Genomic DNA, 23,321 nt, shown 5'->3' on the forward strand with positions numbered 1-23,321 from the left:
TAGGGTGGGATGGAGGAGTCTCAGAGGGGAATCTGGAACAGGTGAGGGCTAGGCTCCCTGACCTTGCAAGAGCCCAGGATGTGGACTCCCACCGCTCTGGGAGCCCCCAGGCCTCCATGGGTGAGTTTCAGCTGATAGCTGGACTAGATGTAAGAGTTCTCTTTGGCCTAGTGGCTTTCTTTCTGATGACCTCCAACCCCGCCACTCAGGCTTCTTCCTTTATTTCTCTCTCTCTGATACCCACCCTCCTGGAGACTCTACTTCTCTGCCTGTGTCTTCTTCACCTACCAGTCCAGTGAAGCACTGGCCCCAGAGGTGGAGTTGGGATGGCATGCGGGGTTTAGGGTTTGGAGATGTGGGGGATGAGAAGGTAGCTCATCATGGTTTGGAATCTTGTCTTGTGAGAGTCAGAAGGGGTCATGGGGACAAACTAACCATTTACGAATAAAGAAACCTAAACCCAGGTCTAGACTTAGGAAGGGGGTTGGCCAAGGCTGTTAAGTGAGTTGCGGGGAAAGACAAAATTAGAACCCAGGCCTTCGGATCCCAATTGAGAACTTTATTTCTCTGCCCAGGATCTTGCAGGAAGGAAATAAGCATTTTAGCTAGAGCAGTGAGTTTCAAAATTGATAAGTCAGCTTAAGACACTGCGCTGAAGTTAAATGTGGTCACTTTAACAGATTCTTCAGAACCAATTTGCTGATAAAGCCAGACACAGGCACTGGCACTTAGAGCTGCCTCTTTTATAAAATGCTCTGCATTCCAGTCAAGCCAGAATATTCTCATAATAATTTGTTTAGATTATTATTAAAGTGAAGGCACAATATTTAAAAACACAGGTAGAGACTTTGAAGACACTCATGACTAAGGCTGGAAACCCTCAGGAAACTGAAGAATCTGATTTGAGAAACGCTGGGCTGGAAGGACAGCCGTTCCTGGGGACAGGCCAGGTCTAATCTTCAAAGTCAGTGGTGATGGGGCACAACGTGGAGCTGGACTCCTGCCCTCTGCCCACCCTACGCCCTGTGACAGGCAGGCCTGGGAGTGTCCTTTCGGTGGTTTTGACCATGAGAATCTGCAGGTTTTAGACAGCGGTCAGAGTCCTTCCTTAGGCCTCACTGAGGGATCCTGGGCTGGACATGGCCCTTTCTGGGCCTGGGTCTTCATCTATAATAAGATGGAGTAGGCTTGCCTGGAGAAACTGGTGGGGGTGGAGTAGGGAAAGGGCATTGGAGCCTCCTATTTGTTGGAGCTGCTCCTACAAACCGGAAAATTTTTCTGGTAGTTGATAGGTCCAGAGCTGAAAAGATCGTCATACCCTTTACTCCAATTCTGAGATATCATCTTTTGGAAATAATGCAAGAGGAAAAGGCATGCCTCTAGAAAAGACTGATAGTCACCCTTTAGTTATTACCTAGAGTTTGCCCTTTAGCTAGCAGCTTAAATTTTTGTCCATAGGTAATCATCGGTCTTTGTGGCAACCCTGGGAAACTGACAGTACCCCCTCCCCCCAAAATCTCCCCCAGGCCCACATGTCCTCCTCTGCTAGAGATCTCAGGGTATTATCACTGTCTGTATGTCCATATCCCCCGCACGAGGGTTGCCTCCTTTTTATTCTTATCCCTAGGGCCCAGCAGCTCATCTTGACCTCAGAAAGCACCCAGAGAGCTAGCTGAGGGAATCAGTGGAGACCAAGTGCACATCCTCCCCTTGAAGCTCTATAACACCTCTGCATCTGACAACCTAGAAGGAGGCAGATCAGTGGCAAGTCAGGGAAACTAGAGCTTGAACACAATCATCCTGAGCACCGGCCTCTGGGGAAAAAGGCCAGCTAACCTTGGTGAAGTAAGAATCAGGACTGGGGCTACCTCTTTTGGTTCACCCTCCACAGGCCTCCCAGCTTCTTTAGCTCAGCAACGCCCAGGATTCCTGGCATGTCTGCCTCTGGCCTTCTAAAAATACCCTGGCTGCCCAACGCCTCCCAGATGTCTGAGCGCTGAGTCTGTGATTTCCCTGCTGGTAATGGGTCAGCCCCGACATGGGCAACCGGGGGTGGCTCAGGCAGCTTGAGCCACTTCCTCTGCCTCCCACCATCCAGCCTCCCATAAACTTGACTCAGCCCTCCTTCCAACCCCTGCAAGGCAAGTGGGGGTAGAGGCCTAACTGCATGAACTGAGAGAACACAGAGATTGTTGACTACAGTCCCTTCTTGGAACAGATGGGAAAACTGAGGTCCAAGGGCTTGCCCAGGGCACACTAAGGTACTCTCCCACACCATTCCCCAGCACTCTGTTCATGCCTGCTGCTGCCCCACTTTCCATATGCTGCTTGGAGTCCACGTCTGTGAGCCAGATCGGACTTCCCCACTCCAGCTATAAGCTCCTGGCAACAGTGATGGGGAGGATCCCTGTGGTCCCCACAGTACCTGGAAGAGTGTCCAGTCCAGAGCATGCATCAGTAAATGTAGATTGGATTAAACAGTGTAGTGGCAGGAAAGGCTGAAGGACAGAGCCTCTGGGTTCTAATCCAGGGCCAGCCACTGTGGTACTGTATGTCTTCATTAATTGTCCTAGATGAGCCTCAGTTTAATGAGGGCTGGATGAGATTGTGTTCAAGGACTGAGCCAGCTCTGCTATCCTGAAGCCATGAACTGATGGCCTATAATGTATTCTTTTGCTCCACTTCATGTGGGGCTGATAGCATGTCCTGCTAGCTCCATCCAGCTCCAGGGTCTCAGTTTCTGCTCCTCTCCTGTGCCTCTGAACATCCCGCCTCTGGTCCCAGACCCCTAGGGCCAGTTTTTCCAGTGGTGCCACCCTCTGACACCGCTGCTGGGTGCCTAGCTCTCCAGTTCTGTTTCCCTCCCTCACACCATGTCCACACTGAGTGGTCATTGTCTCTCTATGCATCTATATGCATCTATGCAGCAGGGTAGGGTCTCCTCAAGGCCAGGTATGCCCAGGGTCCAATATGGTCTTCACAGGTGAAATGCATGGGAAGTATGTTGACCAACAAGGTGAGTGAATAAAGCCTGGCGAAAAGGCAAGGGTTGTGCAAAAGCCAGGGAGTCTGATCTAGGAGGGGCCTGCTTGACAGTGGGCTTTGATGGTAGGAATACGGAGAGATCCTTGGAGCCTTTCTTTCACTTCTCTGTTTGGTGAATTCATCCTTCATTCATCCCGAGAAGCATCTTCTTCCCTGGGAATTCTGGTCACTCTCCTGAACCCACAACACACTCCACTGCAGGATTTCTTTACATGTCTGTCTCCCACCTTTGATAGCGAGTTCCCTGAAGCCAAGACCTGGCTGGATCTTACACATCAAGCTCTGGATCTGGTGTGAGTTCAATAAAAGTTGTGGGGAGAAAACCTAGATGGAAGAAATGCTTTCTGAATCTGACTTGGGGTTGAACTGCCTGATCTTTAATGCTCCTCCCAGCCCTGGCGATGATATTAAGGTACCAAAATGAGAGAAGCAGAGGGGTAAGCTGTTGTCTTTCTTCCAAAGGCACCTTGCAAGCCTGTGTGGGGTAAGCGTGAGCTAGTGAGACGAACTGATAAAGACAGACTGGACTTTTCTCTCTGCTGAGGGAGGGCTGCAGAGACCAGATTTCAGGCTGGATATCCCAAAGGTGTTCTCAAGCTCTTGATCTGAGCCCATTTACTTATATTTTACATATTAGTTTTATGTCCTTGGCGATCTGGTTGTAAACAGTTTAAAAGTTAATTTGGAGCCAGGTTGGGGTAAGAGTTGCTGTTGCAGGCAGGAACTCACCAAGGAAGCAGAAAGAAGAAGCACTTGATGGGCTGGTAGAAGGGAGATAGAAAAAATAATATTATACATGCAAAAAATACTTCAGAGCAACACAAATTGGGACCATTTAGTTCAGGGTCAGTCTTCTCTACAAATAAATGCCCCTGGGTACATCACTGCATTTCTGCTCTGAGAAAATCCCTTTTTAGTCTCAGTCTCCCCATCTGTAAAATGAATAGGTTCCATGAATGGCTTTGAGGGTTTATGATTCTGCAGAAGTTTCCTCATGTGAGGTCTTTTACTCCCCAACTATACAGATCAAATGAGGTTTTGTCAAGGTCAAGACTTCAGTCTCCCAGGGTTTTGGATAATCAGGCTTTCCTGCCACTGTCCTTAGCGGGAGTCCACCACCCAAGCTGTCTGGAGAAACAAAACTCCCCAGAAGCTGGCACAGAGACTTGGTCTGCTTGCTGCCTACGAAATGGGCAAAAAGGAAGCCTGGCTCTGAGAGAAACGGAAGTGCCTGAGGTCTGACAGTTGCTCTCAGTGATCTGCAGCCAGGAGGGAAGTAAAACTGTCTGAGCATCTGGCAGCTTCCACCCTGAAAGCCCATGGGACAGCAACAGGTGAGGCCTGGTGCAGGCCTGATCTCTGATCCAGAGCTGTCGCCCAAGCTGGGGGAGAGCCCTGGAGAGCAGGCTGGTGCAAGGACTTGGGGGAGGGCAGAGGAAAAGGACCTGAAGCCTTTCATGACCTTGGGCAATCTCTGTGCCTCTTCGGGCTCGGTTTTCCTATTTGCAAAAATGGAATTTGGGTTAAATTTGCCTGTCCCGTAAGGATTTCTAGAATGGTGGGTACTGGGGATATAGAGACAATTTGGTTACAAGGAACCTGGCCCGTTACCTTACTGGCAAGGGAGTCACAACCTGGTGGGAGATAGATACAGAATCATGGGAAAATCATGATTATCAATGTACATATAGGAGCTGATAACTCTCCACAGAGAGCACCTCATCCAGCCCGGGGCTCAGGGAGAGCACCTGAGAAGGTTAAGGGGCTTGCACAAGGTCACATAGCTAAAAAGGGGTCCCGCTTGGAAGAGGAGTTCAGAAAAAGATTTAACAAAATAGAAGTCTAGTCAGTTTATTCTTAATGCTGTCATCAAGATGTAAACAAGGCTGTGGTGACCCATAGACAGGAGGAATAATTCTGACCTGGCGGAAGGAGGGAGACTTTACAGAAGCAGGGGTCTGAGCTGAAGTTTGAAGGATGAATACGAGTTTATCAGGCAGAGAAAAGGGGAAAAGGCTGAAGGCAGAGGGGACAACATATTCACAAGTGTAAAGTTGCAGAAAGAACCTAATGAGTTCTTGAAAAGTCCAAATATGTGTCATATTTGGAACAAAGGATGCCTAAAATGGTGAGACTGAGAGATGAGGTTGGATAGACCAGCAGAAGTCATGCGGTGAAGGGCCTAGAATTCCACTTTAAGAAGCTTGGGCTTAATTTGTAAGGCAGGGACACCTATAGAAGGGTCTAGAGCAGGGGAGTGCATCGTCAAAATAGCACATAAGAAGGCTTGCTCTAGCTGCTAAGAGAGCACAGGCTAGGAGAGAGCCGGGTTAGGGGAAGGGGCAGGAATGATGGCAAGGAGGCAGTGACAGTGACAGAAGATTGAACGTAACTTGGTCCATGTCAGACTCAACCCCTGTGAAGAAATCGAAACGTTTTAGGAGCCTACAGAGGTGTGGAGGAAATGAGAACTGAAACGTGGGCCTTGCTATGGCTGTGGTCTGGGCAGGTGTGGTTAGCAAGGGAAGTGAAAGGGTTGGGGTGACAGGCAGTACAACCCTGAGCGAGGTGGGATGGCTTACAAGGGAATGTGGGAGGCCTGTCCTCAGGCAGGAGTCCTGTTCCAGGCTAGGGTAGGGTGAAGGGTCATATCCTGAAGGAGGCCAAGGGGCAGCCAGCTACTGCCCACTGTGCGCCACACCAAGTCCCTGACCCTGGCTCCTGCCTCCTAGGATCCCGCTTCCTTCTGCCAAGGCTTTGCTCAACTCACTCCTGAGATAAGGTTTTCCTCCTCCTCCTCCTTCCCTATCCAGCACACTGTGGTTCCTCGTCCAGCTCTTCAGGGAACCTGCCCTGAACAGTGCAGGTTCCTGGCCTTCCATAGCCCTGCCGCTCGCTGTGCCTGAACCATGGTATGACCATGCTCCGACTTGAGTCATGTCTTGTTCTGTGGTCTTGGTTCACCAGGTCAGTCACTGTTACCTTGCCGTAGGTGCCCTTCTCTCATCTGACTGCCTATAAGAGTGACAGTAAATCAGAATTAGATCTTAGAGAAACCACACTGTGCATTGGAGGGCTGCTCATGAACCAAGCTGATTGGTTTTTTGTTCTGGAGAAAGTCTTGACCTGACTTGTTAGGTCAAGTTGGGAGTCTTGTTAGGAGGCCAGAAGGAAGCAATTCACTAACAGTTCAAACGGAAGAGAATTAGTGACAGGACTGCTGTACTGAGGTGTGGGTAGGTTAAGGGAACAAACAAAAAGAGGGGGAGGCGCCCACCCACAAACTAGGGCTGAAGGAGGGGCAGGAATCATGTTACTGGAGACCAGTGAGAGGTAGGGCTGCCTGGCAGGAATGGGATCAAGTAGGGAGTGGGGAAGGCACCAAAGCAGGGAGGGAGCAGAAGGACAAATAGCCCAACCCTTTGCTCAGCCTCCGGTCTCCTGTTGTTTCTCTTTGTCCAAACCCAAGTGGAAGTCAATTGGCAAGGGGACCTTGTTGATGCCGCCCACAGGGGCCTATCTCCTGGGGCACAGTGCAGGACTGAGGGTCTGGGTGGGGGTGCAAGTAGAAACTAACAATCTTCAGATATGCCTGAAAAATTGTCACCAAGATGGAATATCTAGATGATGTCTATGTGATCACTTCTTTGTGATCAGTGCTAGGTTGGAGGTTTTTCTGCCTGCCCCAGAGAGAAAAGGCCAAGTTTCACCTTTACGTTCATTTTGTTACTATCTAGAAAGCACTGTCTCGTCTTGATGGTCATAAAACTAGAGAGACAAAGCCACGTGGGCCACAAGGGTAATCATCCCAACGGAGACAGTGACTGAGGCCCAGAGAGCGAGAGTTGGGCCCAGGGCCACAGAGTCAATGTGAGATGACACTGGAGAGGTATGCAGTATCTAGATTATGCAGTTAAGGCCACATAACTAGAAAGCAGCAGAGTCAAAAGTAAAACCAGTCAGTTTGACTTATAATTTGACTCAAGCACTTAACCAAGCCCCCAAGCTGAGTGCCCAGTATGCAGAGGAGAAAGGCACTGGAGTTAGTGTGACCCAGCTCAAGGCGCCTTGCCCTTCAGAACCATCTGGCTTCTTTATGGTCCATGCACTCAAAAGCCACCTCCTGGGAGGAGCAGCAGTGATGTCACAGGCCCAGTGCAAGATGTGAGGACAGAGAGCTAAGTATGAATAGATAATGGGCCTGTGCAGGCCCTCAGGCAAACTCGCCTTTAGGGTGCTGTATTGGGCCTTTTATTCTGTGAACTGGCTGTCCACACTCAATGTTCCACAGCTGGTAAACCTCCGGGTCTTCAGATTTTCAAAGCCATCCATCCAGCATGCCTCATTCTAGGTACTGGTGATTCAGTGACGAACAAGAGATCTATGGGAATGGGGGGCACTGATCGGATGGGTGAGATAAACAACACACATGCCTATTACAGACCATGATCAACACCATAAAGGAGGATTGCTTTTACATTTTAGAGCAAACAACTAAGAGGGACACCCAAGGTAGTCCACCTTTGTAGGCTCATTTCCTAGGATTGTTCCCAAACATGGCTCAGGCCTATGCAGCCTGTAGTTTTTGCTCTCATTGTTCATTTCCAGGGATTGTTCACCTCCCTCAAAACAAGGTCCACTTCCAGTGCTACAGTAACCATTTGCTCAATTAAACTGTGGCAGCCTAGTTCCCAAGAGGAGGGGCTGGATGAGTCCTGAAACTATGATAGAGTGGTTCACCTCTGGACACTGGAGTAAGACCATCCGGGTTCAAATCCTGCTTCTTACTGTGTGATCACGGGCAAGTTATTTAACCTCTCTGAGTCTCAATTTCCACATCCTTAAAATTAGGATAATTGGGTGTTGTGAGAATCAAGCAGTTAACACAACGAAAGCACTCAGAGCTGTGCCTGGTACTCCATAAGCATTCAAGAAATGTTTGCTATTATTATTACAGCTATTATTAGGAGCCAGCCAGGTGTGCCAGCAAACAACTCCTCACGCCCAAGCAATGCTGGTACAGACACACACTGGCTCAACACACAGCCACACTTGGAAATGAGGCAAGGTGGAGAACCATAACTCCATTTTCGAGATGAGTAGAGGCTCAGAGAAGGCAGGGACATTCATTCACTTAACAAATAGTTGTGGGCAATTTCCACGTGTCAGGTACTGCCTCTCTTCCTACACCAATCTTACTGAATTCTCAAAGGAGGGGCTGAGGGCCCGTGTTTTAAACAATCACCCCTAGGTGATTCTCAGCTCAGGCAAGTCTAGGAAAATGCTTGGATGCTAGGGCTAGCACTTTGCCGTATCCCAAGTCAGGACCTGGGTTTTATGGGGGATACCATCTTCTGGTGGCAGGTTTGCATAGCAGTTAGCAGCACTGACCCTGGAGCCTGATTAATAGGGTACAAATTTTGGTTTGGCACTTAGTGGCTGTGTGACCCTGGGGTAAAATGAGGCTAATAGTTGTTCAAAGTTGTTGTGAGAATTAAATTATTTATGCGAAGTGTGACATATAGTAACTATTATAAGGCACGAGCTATTATTATTACTGTGCCCACTATAGACAAGCATCAGCAAGAAGATGGAGGAGGTGGATTTGATGCTTTTAACTAGAGAATTGGCTCTGCCTACAGTGTAGGTGGTGTCTGCCTCTTCAGGGAGATTCACCACCTGCTCTCTTCCGCTGAAAGAGCTTTTCTGAGCCAGGGAATTCCTCCCATAGCGACTGATAGTGCTCCCAGAATTCTAAAGCAATGCGCTCTGCCCATAGCAGCATGGCAAGAATTAGATCACATCTAAGGGCCCGAGGCTGGACTGGGAAGACAGGTAGGTTTAGGTGTCCATTCAAGAGGACTGAAATGGAGAGAGGAGTGCAGGTCTTGGGGAAGCTCCTCTCCACACACTGGGCCAGCTGAGGGTGGTGTCAGCACACCCAGGCCACAGGACATGAGTGTGTGGATGTGTTGCAGACAGGGGAAGGGCGGGTGCCCAGGAAGGAAAGGCAGGATGCCAGGGCATCTTCCAGCCCTACAGGATGCTCGTTTTCACCCTCTGCTCTCCTATGGGAAAATAGGTGGCAGGCTTCCTCAGCCAAGTGGACCTCTTTCTTTCACAGTCCAGAGCACAGTGGTTACAGAGCTGCCAGTTCCCCATCCTTCTGTACCTCCCCCACAACTCCATCTCCCTCCCCTAATCCCTGCCTGACCCCATTCCTCAGCTCAGCCTAGAAGGTCCTCTCCATGGAAAGTCACTGATGGGTAGTATCTACCTCCTTCCAGGCTGGGCTTTGGAGAGACTCCCTGGTACTACAGATGAGGAAATGAAGGCTGAAGGGAGGGCAGGGACTTCCCTGGGCCTCACAGGGAGTCGGGGGAAAAACCCAGGACTGCAACTGGGCTCAACCCATGAGGATTCTTCTTTTTGTGTTTTATTTTTTAATTTACAAACAGAACCAAAACAAAATGAAGGGAAACTGAAGGAAAACACATGCAAGCACAAAAGAAACTCACATGTGTGGGCCAGCATGGTTGCAGGCATATTATATAAACATTCCCATTCAATTCCCATCACAACCCTACAAAAAACCATTATTCTCCTTTTATGGACAAGGGAACCAGTTGAAAAGAGGTTTCCAAACTAGATCAAGAACCTAAAGCTAGGTAGAGGAGGAACTGGATATCTATCTAACTTAGGTGTGTCTGACTCCAGATACCTATGATGTCACCCCTCCACCATAACCTGTTTTACTCATTGGTCCTAGTTTCACAGAATTGTAATCATAGTGACGCTCTCAATGGGAAGGTCCTTGTCAGTGTCCCACACAGGTGGTCACTCAGCCTTCCCTGATATATCCCAGGATGGGCAGTTACTTGCTCACATAGCTCCTCAGCCTTTACATACCTATTATTTCATTTAACCTGCACCACCACCCCCAGGGAGAAGACGTGACAGAATTTATGATGTACCAGAGGTCACGCTCAGCAAATATCTGACAAAGACAAGACTACAATCTTGGTTTCCTGTCTCTTGCTGTCAAAACCATGTGATTGCCAGCTCCTACTAGAGCCCTGGGACTGGCTGTCCCCTCATCTCAAGTTGTAACTCCACTTGACAAGGTCTGTTACACCAGCTGACCAGATAATTCCCTGCCCCAGTGCCTGCCTCTCCAGGATTTATCTCTGGCCTTAGACCCCTGCTACCACCTGGCAGAATCTGGGTCCCTATGACTCTCTTGGCCCTGCATGTCCTCAACTCACTGCTGTGACCTTTGATTCATATGTTGAGACGGGGAGTTCCTGGAATGCATGTAGGGCATGGGGTTTGACCCAGAGACCCGCTTGTAACTGAGCCCAGAATAAGGGGCTTTTTGAGTGATGCTGAATGGAATCAAAGGTCTATTTCTGCCACAGACTTATTTTGTGTCCTAGGGAGAGCCTCTGCCTTCTTCTAGTGGCTACCAATATTGAAGCTTCATTCCAGTGGGCTGTGATTCTCTGTCTTAAGAGCTGACTAACGGAGGAGATGGGCACAGTCCCACACTAGGCTGACCGTGTTAATGGGATGAGCTCAGGCAGGAGCAAAGGCCCCTATGTGTTTGTGGGGAGGATGGAGGAGGAAGGGGATAAGGACTAGGATAGAAGGAAAGTGAATGGGAACGGGGTCCACAGACTGCATTGTCTGCAGCATCCCCAGCTAGGCTCTGTGAGGCGCAGGCAGGGAATAGCTGGCATCTGTGCCAATGTGAGTGAGGGATATTGACAGAATAGGAAAAGAAATAGAGAGGACTGTAAACTCCAGCTGTAGGAAGGGCCAGGGGGGTGCCTTGGGGCAGTATGGGTATATGGGATGGTGGCCACCTTCTCTCAAGAGAGCCTTGGATGGAGTTTCAATTTGTCCTGGGTGCCCACTCCAGATGAGGATGGAGTGCTGTTCATGTTCTAGTCATGCTCAAGGGTTACTGCACATTTTGCCTCCCTGAGTTTCTCCTAGGAGCTCTGTGGAATATTGGAATAGCTCACTTTCCAATGCCCACTCATATATCTGCTCCAGGCCAGCTGTTTGTCCTGGCTCAGACTTAAACTTAGATCATATTCCTTCTGTGAGACTGCACAGCAGCTCACGTACTGACTGGAGGGAGAGAACGGCTTCAGAGCCAGAGGGAGCCAGAGGTCAGACTTGGCTCTCCTGTCCTAGCTATGTGACCTTGGGCAGGTCATTTCACTCCTGAACCTCAGTCTGTGAAATCTGTGAAATAGGGTCATATATATCATGAAGGGGTGTTGTAAGGGCTAAAAACAATGTAAATGACATGCTTAGTTCAATGCCTGAAACATAGAAGAGGCAACATAAACAGTAGCTGTTATTCCTTCCCAGGGTGAGAATCCCATATGTGGCCTCCTTGATAGAAGGAAGCCAGCACTACTCGCACGGCTCAAGGGACGGGGGAGCTGGTCCCCTCTCTAGGGGCGGCTCTGCCTGGAAAACCTCCTTCCCTAGATGCAGCTGATACCTGTTCCTGTTCTGTCTCTGGGGCCACAGTTCATGCTGCTCTGTGGCCATGGAACAGCTCTGTGGCATCTCCTCCAAAGAATCTCAAGAGATCTTACTGGTAATATGGTGCTTGCCTGTATTGCAGGAGCAAGGCTCTGGAAGTTCCTAGCTTGGTTCAAAGGGGTATATTTTAAGTTAGGCTTGCGTAAGTCACAGAAACCCCTTTCCCTGTTCCTGTGAGTTTGGAACATATGAATTGTATCCTGAGTCTGCTTTTTTTCTTGGGCGAACTCTCCCAGTTCCTTCGAACACCCCTCATAGAGATAAATGCAAGAACTGGGTTCTGGTCCCAAATTCATCACTTCAGGGCAAGTCACTTATTTTCACTGAGCCTTTAGTTCTTCATTTGTAAAATAAAGAAAATAATACTGTCTCATAGGAATACAATGAAGATTAACTCAGAAAAGCAACAAGAAAACTTGGGGTCTGGAAAAGGTACTTGGTAAATACAAAACATATATGTTTTAAAATTATTTTTGGAAAAGCAGTAGTAGGTAAGCCCAACTGATGTTGCCCCTTAGTTTTTTTATGGACTCTTCAAAGGGAATTATTTCAGAGTCAGTGCCATTCCTGGTTTCAGAATAATGCCGAATCAGGTGGAGGATGCCCTCTTAAATTCATAAAGTGAAGCTCTAGGATTTGACTTAATCCATGTAGAGCCTACAAAGTTCCAGACTCATTCATTTAACTTATTCTGCAGTTAGAACCGAGGCCCAGAGAAGGCTAAGCAGATCAGAGGTGGAGGCTGGATCCCATATCTCCCAACATCTAGCACCTTTATATCCCCAGTGCTCACAGCTCTAGATTAAATTTGACTCAATCATAGCTTTGAATCTATCACCTTCCTATACAAGAATCTAGGCTAACTCAATGTAAACAACCTGGGTTCAAGTTCCATCCTCCCAGTTTCTGGCCGTGTGTACTTGAGCAAGTTACTTGGGTCTCTCCAGGCTTCGCTCACTTTCCTGTTTTGCGTGACTACACTTCTGAGAACAGGTGTCTGAGATGCCAACTTCTGATAAATCTAGTTAACCCTCCACACAGCCATGTGACTCCAGAAGAGGTATTTTCAAGCTCCTAAGGACCCCAAGAGAGGCTGATACCCCTACCCCCAGATGGTCTGGACAGAGCAGGAAGGTACTGGGGTGGGGGCTGCCTAGGTGAGCATCCTCATTGGCAGATGAGGAAGCCCAAGCTCAAGCAGCCAGTTAGGGGCAGGCAGAGGGAACTGGCATCCAGAGGTCCTGACTCGCAGGCAAGGGCTTCCTTTGCTCCTGCTGCCTCCTCTACTTTTCCCCATAGTTATCATCTGCATCTGTTTCTTTATAACCTAAAGAACGCTGCATGACCCAGAGATTTTAGTCCTACTGTGTGACCTTGACAAAGTCCCCAGTCCTCTATGGGCCCTAGCCACCCTATCTGTGAAATGGGGGTCCTGCCTTTAATGACCACACTGCTCCCTTCCAGTAGAGTCTACGCTGCTTGACCTGAATGCCCTGTAGCAGGGAGCTGGGTTTTTTTCTTTGCAAGGCAACTAGACATCAACCCCTCACCATGGCCCCCAACAGTAAGGCACCTGCTGCCGACTGCTGCCGGCTTGTTCGTGCTCGCTCCCTTCGTGCCTATCTGCCCGGCCCATTCGCTCTGGAGAGAGGGGTGTTGGAGGACCGAGATAAAGCATCTCCTACTGCCACAGGCATACTGCTCCCCGCCCCCTATTGTAAAAACCACTCTGAGCATCCACGTCCCTATAACCCACTCAAAACGCTGCAGCAGCAAAAGCCAGCGGGAGGGAAGGGCGGCTTGTGCGCGTGCGTCCTCGCAGAGTATTTTTTTTCTCTCTCCCCTCCCGCCCACGTGCGCGTCCCCGACAGAAGGCGCGCGCCGCGGCGGGCTGGCGGGAAAGCGCGCGGGAAGCCCCCGGCTGGCTCCCAGTCTGGGGGAGGGAGGACCAGAGGCGTTTGGAATGTGCCACTCTCGGAGAAGACGGGGGAGGGGTTCGTGCTCTCCTAGCGTTTCTGCTCCTCCTATTCGCCTACTGATCCGTTAGTTCCCCCCATCCCCGCCACGATACGGAGCCCCACGCCGCGACCACGCTCCCTCCCTGCAGTTGGCCCGTCCCCTGGAACGCGGCTGTGACCTGCGCTGTCCCCTCCGCCGCCGGAGAGGGGCGCTGCGCCGCGCGTTGGGGCCGGAAATACCCGCGGCCTGAGTGGAGCAGCCGAAGCTGAGCGCGCGACACCACCTTCCACCTCCCGCGGCTGGGCGGGGGCGTCGGGGTCTGCGAGGGCCGGCTTGCCTGAGTGGGGGCGGGGGAGGCGCGTCTGCGAGGAGCCCCGGAGACGGCGGCGGGCGGGGAACCTGACAACGCGGCTGCTCCTCGACAGCCGCTCAGCGAGCTGGGAGACCCTGCGCCCAGCTCGCGGGCCCCCGCCCCCTCGCTGTCTCCGCCTCCTTCGCTAACACACCTCCCCGGCCGCCCGAGCCCCAGGCCTTCCCCGCGCTCCTCCTCCTTCTCTTCACGCTCGTCCTCCGACCTGGGTCCTCTTGCCTCCCGCCGGCCTTGTTCCCTCCGGGGCTAGTTCTTCTCAGGCTCTCCTTTCACACGCACACACACACACACACACACACACACACACACACACACACACGCCCGCTGGGCCGTCCCTTCCTCTCGGCCCACTTGCCCCTCGTCCTAGCTAACGCCGTCGTCGAGGGAGGATTGATGTCCCTTCGGCATCATGCAGCCGCCGCCGAGGAAGGTGAGGGTGCAGCAGGGGGGCTTGAGAGCTTTGGGAGGATGTGTCCAAGGATCGCGGCTAGGACGACCGCTGTGCCCCCTCCCCCTTTCCGCCACTGGCCTTGACCGCCGTCGCCTCTGGCTTGTCACCGAGTTGCCGCCGGTTCAAGGCGGGGGGCGTGCGTGTGAGGTGCCTTTCCGACGGAGGGGCTGCTGGGGTTCGTCCCCTTCACGCCAGGGACCCCCGACATTTCACAAGAGTTTCGGGTGTGCATTTGTGTGTATGCGCGCGCATGGCAGTACTGCTCTCTGCAAAGTGCATTCTCGGGGCTGCACCGAGGGGAGGCGGGGGAGTCCCTGCAGCTTTGCAGACCCTTGTGCTTGTGTGATTGTTTAGTCTGCACCAGGTTTGAGCCCTCCAGCCGCTTGTCGCCACCCTCGCACATTTGCAAATTTGCAGAGAATTAGTTTTCTGCCTAGCCTTAAGGTTTGGCCTGCTTTTCCCACGGGGCGGGCCATAAAGAAGTTGGAACAGTCATCGCCCCCCATCCCAGGGGAAAACAAGAAATTAGGCATTGACCAGTTCTGCCTTTCTTCCCCTACCCCCGCTACTCCTGCCGGGTAGGAAGCGAAGAGGCGGTGGTGCTGTCTCTAGGAGAGTGAGAACAGGGCAGTGCGTGGCGTGTGCGCCGTGATCTGGCTTTGGGGTGGGAGTGACGGGTGCTCTGGGCTTGCCAGCGCTTCCCCACTGAGCCCTTCGAGAACTGTTTCACTGCCCTCTTACCCAGCTTTCTCAGGGGCTGAGGCTGTGTCCTTTTCTTAATCCTGCAGATGGTTACTGAGTGTCTACTCTGGGCGCTGGGTGGAGGAGGCAAGCATTAACTGAATGCCCAACTCACTCTCGTTTGCTTCCTCTTCTTTCTTTCTTAATCCGGGTTTCTCCTGTTAAGTGAGCCTTTTTAATTTCACACACGTACCCTCATCCCTCCAGGTAGCCTCGCTCCAGCGGTGGGGATTCCAGGCCCACTGTAACCTGGAACCCTGGCGTCCCGGCCTGGTGGGCGAGGCGAGGCACTTGCCAGTTTGCATTTGCTGTTCTGGCTGTTTAAACTGGAGCCGCCTCGGGGACCGGCGTGTGGCTTATAAGCACTGCTGGAAGGTCACTTTTGCTTCTTTGTGAGAAAGAGATTGTGATTTGATGCGCTGTCTGCGAGTGGAGGGCATCATCCTGAGACTGCAGCCATCATGGAATAATTCATGTGGTTGATTCATGCCTATAATTTTATGATTGCGTAAATTTCGGTCGTTAGATATTGGATATTTTTATGCTCCCTTTTCCAGGCTACACTCCGCTCACCTCTCCTGGTGGTTAATGTCTTTGAATCCTTTTTGGAAGAACTAAAAGACAGACACCTTTAAAACTTTATGAAGTCCTAGATATGTGCTGAGCTTGTGCATGAAATTGGATGACAGTTTATTTTACACCTCTTTAATCTGTAATTTTGATACTTGCGTACTTACATTTCTCCTCTGTTTCAGGTTATTTGGCTAGTTTTTTTCATTAAGTATCTTCAGTAAACAATATTAGATGGCTAATAGTGGATTTCTGTTCTCCAGGGGATTTCTGTTCTCAAGCAAGAGGTGTAATATTCTGACAAGTGTTAATGATGATGATGATAATTATTTATTAATTTTGGTTAAAGTTACAGTAAGGCCTTCATAAATGTATGATATATTTTAGGTGAAAGTTACACAAGAACTGAAAAATATTCAAGTTGAGCAGATGACAAAACTTCAAGCCAAACATCAAGCAGAATGTGATTTGCTTGAAGATATGAGGTAAGGTTATAGAAAATAGTTTGAGGACTTCTGTATCTCTGTTTCAAAGAAGCTTTGAGTTACCAAGCCCCAGGAACTGATGCTGGAATTTCCTTTTGGATTTCCTGCTTTGAGGCTGTTAGAGCTTTGACTCAGCTAGAAATTACAGCTAGAATTAACACAATACAAACTTTTTTTCCTTTAATGGGGGAACCTATAACCTACACATATTATTATGAAAAAACAAGGGTCTTAAAAGTTTATCTGTCAAATTATAATAACTGAAGTTGAAATTCTTATTTAATCTTTCTACTGAATTGTAACATTCATTCACCTTAATGATTTCACAGATTTTTAAACTAACATCCCTGGTTAATGGTTAATATCTGGGGATGTGCCAGTCAAACTCAGATGATTAGAGACTGGTATTATTGGTTAGAACATGACAAATATAACTTTGAACATTAAATTTAATGGGAAGTGTGTTTATCAGATTTTATCATTAAAGTTACCTATATTCATAACTAAGATAACTTTGAATGTAGTAGATAAGACATTGTGCTAGCATGGTAAAAATCAGTATCTTTCTTTATAGAGGGAAGTATTTTATTGAAAGAAATGCCACTATTTTATTTAACAATCCTATAATACAAACTGACACTTTTAACAAACATTTTGATAAAGGATGGACTATGATTTGCATATTGAAGCAGTAATACATTTATCAAATTGGAATTGGGTCTTAAAGCCTTATCAGTTGCCTGTTTTTCCTGTGGTGCACAACTTCATGTTGGTTTCATGAAAAATATTAACTATATGTTATAATAAAATCATATATGTTTGGATAGCTGAATTGTATGTAGCCCAAAGATTTTAATTTAAAGGTTTTAATTTCCTCCCCCATATTTAATTTAGATACTATTTGAGTATTTGTACTTTATACCTATATTTTCAGGGTTTTAACTAAGGCATATAAATTTATTCTTATCCAGTCTTATAGATATACCAAGATCGTTGTTTTTTGACTCTATTTAAAATACTCTAATTCTGTATTTGTTTCTTTTTATTTTTCTTATGGCCACAGGGAAATTTTTAGACTCAAATAATTCTTGGACAAGATACCTGAAACTCTTTATATGGTTAAGAATTCAGTTTTTAACATCTATTAAATGAACTAAGGTATTTTAGTAGAATTCTCTAGATGAAGAAAAATACATTTTCAGAAGCAGTTTTTTAGGAAGGCGAAACTAGTGTGTAAGTAATGATCTTCTGTGGGGTATGGGTGGTTAGTGGTTATTACGTCCTGTTGGTTATGGTTTATAAAGACTTCTTGCTTCCATTCTTTTCTTTTTCCTCTATTGCTTATACCTCGGTACTAGAGCTTATGGTCAAATGTATGAAGGAAGACACAGTCGCTGTTAAGGTGACATAGGTTGTTGCTCCTACTGTCTAGTTATTTGTGTTATTATTAACCCTATCACATTTTACTTGTATTATTGCAGTAATATCTTAATTATTGCAGTAGTGTTCTCATATCTTCCAATTGTCCCCCATGCCTCCTGTCTTGTGAAAAACAGTGTTTATTATATATCAGGTTCTTCGTGGCCTTCTGGATAAAGACTAAAGACCTTGTCATAGCATGTAGGGCCTTTTGCAACCCAGCTGCAAGCTTCCTTTCTTGGCTTAATTACTACCATTTTATGTCTATACATCCTTCCTCCTTATTCCCCCTGCCTTGGCCACTCAGAACTTCTGTTTAATTGTGCTCTCTAAATTCATGCCTTTCATGTGTTGTTCTTTTTGCTTTTCCCCACTTTTTTACCTGGCATATTCTGGTTTCACTAAGTTTGCAAGTTTTTTTTTTCTATGATCTCAGAGAATTGATTTTGCACATGCTTCTGGCTTCCCTCCTGTGAATTCCTTGAAGTCAGGAGCTAAGTCTTATTGGTTTTTGTATCTTTATACCCTTTATTTAGGCTGGAAGAATTTTTAAATGAATGTAACTGGTTATATTTAACTATACATTATTTGTTTTTAGGTGAGATGTTTTATAAGCTCCATTTGTAGGGGCTATAGTGTCTGTTGAGTTTGTGTTATACTTTGATACATGTGGATATGTTAAGACGTACTGTGCCATTTGATGCAAAGTATGTCTGTATTTATGTATAATGTGTGAATACAGAGATTATTGGTGCAACAAGGATTAATGGATTTTTCATTATTTTAAAGGAATCGATGTGTTCTTTTATATTAAATTAGTGGAATGAATCCTTTCAGTAATATATAGTTGTGAGCAGGATACTATATTACGTCCTAAAACATAAGTTTAGGTTTATGATTTGCTTTTTTTTCAATGATAATCTTGAATTGGAAGTTGAAAATTGCCTACTCTTGGTATTTATGAGGTGTTCTGGCGTTTCTGGTCAGTTCTAGCAAGTGGAATGACCTTAAAAATTCATTAGAAATCTCTGAACTTGGGTTTTTATATGTATTATGTTGTAAAAGATATTGCCTGCTTTTTTCTTTTTTTTGAGGCTCCCACCACCCCTCTCCCTGAAACCCCACAGATAGCACTCCTTCTCACTGATGGCTCCTGTAGCAGTGTTATGGTTGATTTAAGTTAGTATGAATTCACTCAAAGTGCAGATAGATTTTTATTCTTCATATAAATACATCAGTAGTAGAAAAGTTTTTATGACTTTAAAAGAAATTAAAAAAAAAAAAAAAGGACCACTGCGTTAAGCTTTAAATAGGAGAATTCTATGCTGGGTTATTGCTAGTTCCTACTCCCCTCTCTCCTTCTAATCTTCTGGAATTTTGAAGGGAAGAGACCATTTCTGATGGTTATTTTTCCTTTGCTCTCTTCCCCTTCCATGGATGCATTTCTTCCACGGATGCATTCGGAAGCTGATGGTTGGGAGTAAAGTATGGGAAAGAGAGAGAATTCATTTGTTGTTAATCAGGAACATTCCATGCTTTGGGAAGATTTTAAGTGTTTCCTGTTGACTTTTGCTGTAAGCAGTAGATAAGCTACTTTACTTTCTTTTTAATTTATTATTATTTTTTTCTCTCTTTGCTTTTTAAGGTCACTTAAAAGTTTCTAAATACTGAAGTCTATGTATTGTTTATTAGTATTATGTATTTAGTATTGTTTATTTCTATGATATGTTAAGTAGAGTCAGTAACGAAAGTTCTTTGCAAGGACCCAGAATATAAAGAACTACCTTTTTCACAGACATTTTTTAGGATGTCATTATATAGTATGGAAAAATCATGGAATTTTAGAGTTAGGTGGATACTATCACATTTGTTGATTTTATAGATGAAAATGGAAACCGAGGCAATGACATGAAGTGAATCATACTGAGGAGGACCCTAAGCTCTTTCTCCGGATTTCTAGATGAGTGTACTTTCCCCTATATTTGTATTTCCCAAGCTTTTAACCAAGGAGCTCATAATGGGTCCCATTCTTTGAAACATTTTGCCTATCAAAAATACATTTTAACTAATTTGTTTTCTTATTTTTTACTTTTTATATATTGAACTGTCAATCAAGCTTTGAATCAGCATTTTAAAACTACTAACATGAAACCAGCCAAAGGCAAAGATACTTAAAATGTAACTCAGAGAAGGCTAAGTGGTTTCTCACAGATGTTCTGAAAAATTGAAACTGGCTCAAGAAGCACCTGCCTTTCCTTTGTAGACACCTGGAGGTCTATTGACCTCAAGTGAGGAATTGCTATATTGTATGATACTTTCTCTAAGCTGTAGGTTCATGGGAGTCACTGGGGATTAGATTTTGAAGTCTGTTTTTATGGATACTATGAGACTTTTATATCTAGAAAGGAACCTTAAAGGTAATCTGGTCCAGAGAGTTAAAAAAAAAAAAAAAAGGTTTATTGAGATACAATTCATATACCATACAATTAACCCATTTAAAGTTTTTTAGTATATTCATAGGGTGGTGCAACCATTGCATTTTAACTTAAGAATATTTTTGTCCTGCTTTAAAGTAACTGTACCTATTAGAAATCATTTCCCATCACCTTCTCCAGCCTTAAGCAGTTACTTTCTCTCTCTACGGAAATAGAGTATATATAAATGGAATCATACAATATGTGGTCTTTTGTGACTGGCTTTTACTTAGCATAATGTTTTCTAGGTTCATCCTGTTATAGCAGCAGTACTTCAATTCCTTTCTTATTGCCAAATGCTATTCCATTATATGGATATACTACATTTTATTAATCCATTCATCAGTTGATGGACTATTTGGTTATTGTTAATAATGCTCCTTTGAACATTCATGTACAAATTTTTGTGTGGATTTATGTTTTCATTTATCTTAGGTATATTACCTAGTAGTGGAATTGCTGGTTCATATGGGAACTTTGTGTATAACTTTTTGAGAAACTTTCAAGCTGTTTTTCAAAGCGGCTATACCATTTTATCTTCCCACCAGCAATAATTTATGAAGGTTGCAGTTTCTCCATATCTTTGCCAATACTTGTTATTGTCTGTCTTTTGATTATAGCTCTTCTGATAGGTGTGAAGTGGTATCATATTGTGGCTTTGATTTGCATTTTTTGAGCATTTTTTTTGTGTGCTTATTGCCTATTTGTATATCTTCTTAGGTCTATTCAGATCCTTTGCCCATTTTTTGAGTTATTTGTCTTTTTCTTATTGAGTTGTGAGATATATATGATACATCATATATATATTTTATCAGCAATATGATTTGCGCATATGTGCAGTATTTGCAGCATTTTTCCTGCTCTGATTCTTACATGCACTAAATTTTAAGAACCACTGAAGTGGTGGAAAGAGTAAGGACTTTGAAGGTAGACCAGAGATGGAAACCCAGCTCTGCCACTTACTAGTTGGGTAATCTTGGAGAAGTTACTAAGGTTCTCTGAGCTTTGTATTTCATGTATATAAAACAAGATTAATGCCTACTGTTTTGCTTTTCTTTAAGAGTTAAATGAGATATGCGAAATGCCCAGTGTGGTAGCTATTCAGCATTGGTAGCTACTATTATTAGTGCAAATTGAAGCCAGGGAAAAGATGTTGTCTTATTCAAGATAATAAAGGAAGTTATGGTGTTTCGTTAATTCTAAGAGAAACACTTTTTTTTCTTTTTTACATTCTTTTGCTTCTGAAATATAGATACGTCTTACGATAGCTTTTGGCCATGATGCAGTTGTCATTGTCTCTTTATGCATAGAACTTGCAGAATAGATATCAGCAGGCTTGGAAGAAAATACCAAGGTTTAGAATACAAATCTTGGGTAGTCCAGGCTTTTGATTGCAGAGAGTTATGATATTGTTTTGAAAAACATGGGTGTCAATGACTGAATCAAAAATTAATTCAGAAGTGTTCGAATTACTCTGAATGTGACCAGTTTATGCCCCAATTTATTTCATTTATCTTTTAAAAATTATTCACAAGTAATATTTGCTAAAAATCTGACTAAATAACTTTAAGAGAGCTCTTTTAATAAGTGTAAATAAAAATTGTATGTGATGGGACATTGTATCAGTTTAATTGGCAGCATTTTTTTCAGAGTGAAACATAATGTGTCTTGCAATCAGTCCTGTTTTAGATATGATAAAAACTAGAAGTAGCAGATCAGGTACTGGACCTTGGTCTTTTTTCATTCATTCAACAATCATTGCTTCTCAATCTAATGTTTTTTCAAATCAGAGCTTAAAAATGACATAAATCATGAGATGGAGAATTTTTAAAAAAACAAGGCTACAAAGAGAAAGATCAAGTAGGACCATACTTAATGTTTCTTTGAGAGGAAAAAAAAGATTACCTGATTTCAAAATTGAAAGATAACATGGAACTTCAACTGACTAAAAGAATTTAAATTGTAAACATATACTTCCACATTATTATTACTTATGAAGAAGGAAACTAAGGAGATACAAACTGGGCAGAAGAAGAAATAGGGAAATATAATTTGAAAGGGTTTATTTAATAAAACTTTTTGTCACAAACCACTGCTTACTTGAATTGGGTCAGGTTTTTAATAATACCTCGTCCTATTGCTGCTTCATGATTTATGAGCTCGTAAACCATTGCTCATAGACCCTTATCTGATCCTAAAATTCGAAGATTTTGTTCTGAACAGCATAGCCGTTACAGCCCACTGCAGAAGTTATCTTATGATTTATAGACTTGAATGGAGAATACTTTTATGAGCCAAGTAGAATGAAACTAAGGGCTCATAATGAAAGTTATCCACTATTCTGGTTAAGAATAGAGGTGTCGAAGAATTTTTATGTGTACTTTTCCTTGTTTTGGTCTTTTTAGCCACACCCAGGTATGCAGTATGAGATGGTGAAGGTGATCTGTGTGGTAGGGTAGCTGTGATAAACTGAAAAGAGCACTTGCTTAGAGGCATACAACCTGGGTGCAAATTCTAGTTCTTAATCTCTTATTAACTGTGTGACTTTGGCCACATGCCATAACAAGTCACTTGAACATTTTTGAGCCTCATGTTTCTCACCATAAAATGGTAATAATTGTAATACCTCATGGGGTTATTTTGGTAATTAAACACAGTGATGCATACCAGCTGTATTGCATAGTGTGTAGAACATAACGGAAGCTCAATAACTGCATGTGGACTGTAGTTTTGTTAATTGAGAACATCGATTCAGAAATTATGAACTGTAACTTATTTATCTCCTAAAGAGTTAACTCGTAGGTCAGAAAAATGTAATGAACCTCAAAGATAAACTGTTCAAGTAATACTAAAGAATTCCCTTCACCAAGTTCAGCAGTCCTAGTTACCTTCCATCTTTCTGTGTGTAGGTAATGATTCCTCATGATTGCCAGATGGCTTCTGCAACTCCAAGCATGATATTCTCATATAACTTTAGATGGGAAAAGAGGCGGGAAGGACAGTTTCTCTTTATGTAAATTTCCCTCCCTTTCTCTTCTCCTTTCCTTCTACTAGGAAGACAGTTTCTACCAGAAATTATCCCAATAGACTTTCCCTTATAACTCATTGGATGAAGTTGTTTCATATACCCATAAATTCCTAGCTACAAAGGAGGCTGGGAATGTGATTATCTTCTTGTTGAGGTATCGGTGGCACTAATATGGCTTTTGCCACATTACTGTTTTGCCCTGTTTGTCACAGGGACC

The 23,321-nt window shown here is 45.1% G+C and overlaps 1 protein-coding gene across 2 annotated transcripts in view; it reads left to right on the forward strand.

The window, feature by feature from the left end:
* FCHSD2 (FCH and double SH3 domains 2) overlaps nt 1-23,321 on the forward strand; it is a 241,716-nt gene that overhangs the window by 13,898 nt on the left and 204,497 nt on the right. The window contains exons 1-2 of one of the 2 annotated variants that reach the window (XM_011377401.2): nt 13,731-14,366; nt 16,086-16,183. In XM_011377401.2, coding sequence (XP_011375703.1) covers nt 14,346-14,366; nt 16,086-16,183 — 119 coding nt within the window. In that variant the 5' untranslated portion in view covers nt 13,731-14,345. Of the gene's footprint in view, nt 1-13,730; nt 14,367-16,085; nt 16,184-23,321 lie in introns of those variants that run through there. The other variant, XM_023521654.1, reaches the window with a different exon arrangement.

The sequence above is a fragment of the Pteropus vampyrus genome, unplaced genomic scaffold, assembly GCF_000151845.1.
Source record: "Pteropus vampyrus isolate Shadow unplaced genomic scaffold, Pvam_2.0 Scaffold311, whole genome shotgun sequence".
Lineage (NCBI taxonomy): Eukaryota > Metazoa > Chordata > Mammalia > Chiroptera > Pteropodidae > Pteropus > Pteropus vampyrus.